The sequence below is a fragment of the Erigeron canadensis genome, chromosome 9, assembly GCF_010389155.1.
Source record: "Erigeron canadensis isolate Cc75 chromosome 9, C_canadensis_v1, whole genome shotgun sequence".
NCBI lineage: Eukaryota > Viridiplantae > Streptophyta > Magnoliopsida > Asterales > Asteraceae > Erigeron > Erigeron canadensis.
In genome coordinates this window covers 24,023,480-24,029,058 of record NC_057769.1, presented here as the reverse complement: position 1 = coordinate 24,029,058, position 5,579 = coordinate 24,023,480, and the positions used below count along the sequence as shown (strand labels likewise).

General features: G+C 32.7%; 1 protein-coding gene across 1 annotated transcript; it reads right to left on the bottom strand.

Annotated features, from left to right (window-relative positions):
* Positions 1-575: 575 nt before the first annotated feature.
* LOC122582641 (transcription factor bHLH130-like) lies at positions 576-4,665 on the bottom strand. Its single transcript, XM_043755062.1, has 6 exons — positions 3,743-4,665; positions 1,922-2,121; positions 1,648-1,827; positions 1,385-1,450; positions 1,209-1,277; positions 576-944 (listed from the first exon to the last, which is right to left on the bottom strand). The coding sequence occupies exons 1-6, from the start codon at positions 4,485-4,487 to the stop codon at positions 897-899; spliced, it is 1,308 nt and encodes a 435-aa protein (XP_043610997.1). The 5' UTR covers positions 4,488-4,665; the 3' UTR covers positions 576-896.
* Between the last annotated feature and the right edge of the window lie 914 nt (positions 4,666-5,579).

Genomic DNA, 5,579 nt, shown 5'->3' with positions numbered 1-5,579 from the left:
ACCAAAAAAGAAAAAAATTAAAAAAAAACCTATATTGCTAGCATAAATAAGCTAAAATACCGTAAGTAATTCAAAAAGCAGATGGCCAAAATAAAATCTAGAAAACCTAAAGGTGCAAAGTGCATAAAAGAGTCACAGTTTAGTAGCAAAAATAGGAATTCTAATAGTTGTGGTGAAACCATAAATAAATTAACGTCATATGAATGTGATACAAAAACTGAAAAAAACACAAAACTTCAAGTATGAAAACTGCAATATTTTGAGTTAGAGACTAAAAGTGTAAAAACTGCTAACTTGAGTTACCAAAAGTGTAATTTTCTCTTTTTTATTATTGTTTTTCTAGTGTTCCAACCGATGAGTGACTGCCCAAAAGTATCTATATGATGCCGTAAAGTTACAAGTTGTGAATGGCCTATTTGATGGACTTTTCTAATTGGCTAAGAAAAACTAAACCCAACAACTCCTGGGTTTGGGTGAGTAGATCCATAATAGGCGTTTACGGTTTACCGCGTTAGCCGTTACCCATGGCTGGATATAGGATGCATACAGTAGGAGTTTTGAAATATAGAAACATATAATAAGAAGATAAAAGTTTAATTCATTCTGAACTAATTATCCCTATAATGTTTGATCTAATAAACAAAATCAAACAACATCGTGTACTAAAAAGGATTAAAAGAAAACTTCCTTATAAACAGGACTTATAAACTAATCGTGACTTATTGCCACCCAAACAAAATGAAAATCTCGAATTTATAATGCCATAAAGGTTTAAACTAGTGTGTTCATATACAAACGGCCAGCTTCGCAGAATCGCAGTCCTTTGGACCTGTTTTCATCTTCTTCGATAGTAAGACATAACATAAAGCAAGTTATGTGATCAATGAACATGTCCGTCATTCAGTACTTGAGCATTTGCACCTTGACCGAGCGTCTTTGAGAGTCTAGATGTCAAAAATAAGTAAGTTCACGATGAGAATAAACATAGATAAACGACCCTTTCAAGTTTATGATTTAAAATTCACATATTTGACCATAGGGCCTTTTGGGCTAGCCATATTTGAGGTGACCCGTCAACCAAAAAATTGTGGCTCAAATATAGTCCGTGATTATGGACAAATTGTAAATATGTGAGGAGATTTTCCTTTGAGGAAAAAAAGACATCCAAAATGATTTAGCAATGCCTAAAGATATGATGATTGTTATACCTGCAAATCTTTTTGAAGATCTTTAATGTACTGAACAGATAAATCTAACATGTCTGCTGTGCTTGTGTTCTGCACACAAAAAAAATTTGTTTTGAGTTCTCCCCACATTATGTCTAATGCAAAACTCAAACACTGAACCGAAACTGAATTTTTACGGCCCAATTAGTACTATATACCTTGTCGATGGTAGGGAAAAGCTCTTGTAGTTTCTTCATTCTAGCACTTATTCTGGTTCTTCTCACCTGAAAATCGCACATTATAAGTAGATGAAACCTGTAAGTATTTCTTATACGATTTGGTTATTAAGTTAAGCTATACTCTTGTTTTCTCTAAAGCCCATGTATATAGTATGCTATATGGGCCTTATGATATGTTGATATTAGGATAAATTAAGGATGAAAAACTGATGTAAGCAAAGTCAAAAGTCAAAACTTGTTACCCTCTCTGCAATGCTTCGTGGGTGTGTAGCGAATCCTCTTTTGGCACGTGTCTTGCAAGGGACGACATTGTCATCTTGTTCAAATCGCAAGTACTTTTCAGCAGTTAACATTTCAGAAGACGTTTTTGGCAAGCTCATATGATGAACCAAACTAGGAGTATAATGTCCAGATATTCCATTCTGAAACCAACAAAGATTATAACTTATTTAATCAGCAATAGACTAAATTGCATACATCCAGCTTATAAAATGGCATTAAGAAATCGAGTGAAACCTGTCTTTGTAAAACTTTTGAACCACCCTCTCTAGTCCTTTTCAAGTTCCCAAATGTTGAATCACTAATCTCATTTCTGTTTTCGGGAATTTGAGGCAAGAGCATTGGGGATGAAGTAGGCTCTGATGTGAAATCTATATGATTACTCAGTCTACTTGATGAATTCATTTTATTTTCCGCACCTCTCATGGCTGCAAAACCTGATATCATAATAGAATGCAATTCTGTCATATATATGTCAAGAAACTCGTTATACCAATATCTTTCACAGTACTTAAAAGCTTTAATGCTATATATGTGCTAGAAATTAACTAAGTAGTGATCATTTATCAGAATAATAAGTTGCTTATATGCAGAAGTTCCGTTTATAAAATAACAAAATTGAACACCTGACTTTTGGGCATTTTGCAGGATCAAACTCCTAACTTTTGTTAATAAGAACAATACAAGTATATATTAAACACAAATGTTGACAACAGACCGAAAGACAAATTAGATAAGAAATCAGTTCGATGAATATAACATAACAAAGAAGTTGAACTATAACTTTTGTCAGAATATGACATCAGGGAAAGCCGTATAATGATGAATCCTTACACGTACTTATCTAAACCACATAGGTTGAAAATTGAACCTCTAACCTCTGTCTTCAAATATCATGGTGCTTACCACTTATTCAAACCAAACTGCTTAAATTTATTACATATTAGAAGCCATTAAATTTTAATTTTTTAACACGGTAGTTACTTTCCGCAAATTAGTAAGTAAACGTCAATGTCTGGATTTGAGCTAATACATACAGTAGGACACATACAACAAATTAATGGAAAAGGCTATTTTAAAAAGCAAGCAATAACAAAGGTATTGAATAATTGTATTTAGTTACGGGCATGTGAGCTGATCCCAGCTCCAAAAGCACTGGACTATTATTGTAATGACAGATCGAATCTTTTCGATCTCATCTATGTAAATTAGTGGATATCGCTTTATATTTAAATATATAAGGTCTAAAAGTTATGGCAAAAACAAAGTTTCAAAATAAGGAGAAAAAAACAAATACTAACACTCGATCTTAACAAAAACATTTGGTGTAGAAATAGTTTAAACGTACATCAATTATAATTTATCAATGTCTACCAGCTATAGATAGATATATGTATAGATGTTTTAGTATTACAATTTGACATTGACTGTATATATTAACAAAGTTAGATAACGCATCGGTTGAAACATGAAAGTTATGTTTTTGTTTTACTACTTAATCGTCTTTCTAGTATCGAAAAGGCAAGTAAAGTCAACTACTACATATAACCGAGATTTTGCAAACGTTGTTTTATTGTAAAGTCTATATACGGCCAACCCCTTTATTTATTTGTCATTTAACGACTTTTGTTAAATAATAAGATGCAGCAAAAAATAGTACTGTGTCTTTTGTATATATCTTCAACTAATAATAGTATTTTTTATGTGTATATATCATCCCTCAAAATATTCAACCAATGGAATGTCCTTTGACACAGGAGACTTTCAACATTTCCGTTAGTGACCTTTTGATATAACATGTTCGCTAAACCATAAAATAGTAATTTATAAATGAAGCAATTTCATTGGAGGATGAATAGAATAATATTTTCTAAAGTGCAAGTTGCAATTAACAAAGAGTAACTAAAAATAAATTAACAAATAGTAGTAGTAATGAAGTTAATGACAGTTTTAGTAGTATAATAATGAGATGGGGAGTGTGTTTAAAGGTTAATTGCAAGTTGTAATAAACAAAGAGTTTTTTTTTTTTTTAAATAAAAAAAAAGTTGAATTACTTACCATTAATTTCGGTATTCAACGAGGACAAAAATCCAGCTGGAGAGCTACTTTGTCTAACGAGATTCGAACTTGTTGAATTTATGGATCTAAATGTAGATGAACTGCCTAGCTGATCATTATTATTATTATCATTATTATGATTATTATAAATATTGTTATGATTGTTTTGTGATAAATGTGATCCTTGTTGATACGAATTACCATTGTACATGGTTATCGTAGACACCGGGGTCGCGTAATCTGCCTTATGAATTCCCGATTCTACGTTTGTTTCGATTTTCATAGATGTTGGCGATTGTGGATATCGTGAAAGTTCGTGTGAATTTGGATGGAGCTGTTGTTGGTAAAGTGGCGGTGGTGGTTGTTGTTGTTTGAAAAAGATCTTGTCTTCTGGCTCGTGATTTGAGGCGTCGGAAGCAAGAAAGTCGTCGCATCCGCTTTCGTCTAGTAGATTTGCGTAGAATGCGCTAGGAGCAGAGCGGTAACGCATTAATGAGGTTTGAGTTTGTCTTCCTAGGCTAGGAAGTTGATCGTTTTGATTCTGATTGTGGCTCTGGTTCTGGTTCTGGTTCTGGTTTTGGTTTTGGCTCTGATTGTAATTATGATTATTATCATGATTAATATTCGAATACAGATCCGAAGAAATCAATTCCTTGATATTCGAAGGATGCTTAAACGTAGACGTATGTAACAACGAGTTCATATCTCTTGCAATTGCGTTCGAGGAGTCACTTTCACCGTACATTTTCAGCTCATTTGACAAATTCTGACTTGCATTAACTATACCGAAGAATTTAACAAAATTTTAGTTCACAAAAACCCCATTGAATTTCACAAAAAGATATTTTAGTTTTTGTTTTGTTTTTTGGTGGTTGTGTATGAAAGGGTGATTGAAAACAAGGATGTTTAGTTGGAAAGAATAGAGAAATATATGGGTGTGAGTGAAAGTCAGAAGAGTCAAGCTTTATATAAAAGCAAAGCATGAAATGAGCGGAGATGAGATTCTATATATATGAAATACCGAAAATGCCCATGGATATTGACTTGGTGGTGAATGCAACGAACCTAGGATAAGTGTAAGAATCCGACGTGGAAGTGGTGGTGATGTATCAAAGGAACCAGATATTCTGGTTTCAAGTAAGGCGGCGCTGTAGTTTTGGTTTCTAAATACCGTTTCTAGTTTTAATGCCCACCGTCGATGAACTTTCCTAATCTAGCAATATAAATAAGCGTAATGTGTATAATTAGTATCTATACATCATTAGGCTAGCAAAATATAGTTAGAGGCAAACAAATCTAAACGAGAGAGGAAAAATTTATAATTAATCACTCATAGTATGATATGTAGTTGTACATGGTCATTAATACACCCGTTTTTATTATGAACTCTTGAAAGACTTATGAGTGATATACCTTTAGTTATACTTACTTTAAGCATATAATGAATGTATTCAGTACGAGTATTTAGTTTCCTCTGCTTGTTCAAATTGTTACTGTTTGAGAACAATAATCTCACATATAATGTAGCTCTTCTCAAATTGTTACTGTTTGAGAAATTAGGATAGCTAATTTTTATCACAATAAGTCTTCAATTTTTTACTAAAATGTAGTTACTTATGAGTCAACTGATAAATTTCTAACGACATTAAGTGGCCAAACATTATGTCATATTAACTTAGGTTGGTAACAGTTCCTTATGACGCTTCCATACGATAATTATGTATGCGCACATAAATATATGGCCTACAATTGACATTATGTTTCCTCTTAATTTACTCGTTTAATTTGGGATATATTTCGGACACCATTTGTGTAATTTACTCGTTAATTTTTCTAG

Coding starts and splice junctions, on each gene's coding strand:
- LOC122582641 (XM_043755062.1), bottom strand. CDS start 4,487: ATGTACGGTGAAAGTGACTCCTCGAACGCAATTGCAAGAGATATGAAC. Junction 2,122..3,742: donor GTTGAATACCGAAATTAATG/GTAAGTAATTCA, acceptor TTATGATATCAG/GTTTTGCAGCCATGAGAGGT. Junction 945..1,208: donor ATCTTCAAAAAGATTTGCAG/GTATAACAATCA, acceptor TTTGACATCTAG/ACTCTCAAAGACGCTCGGTC.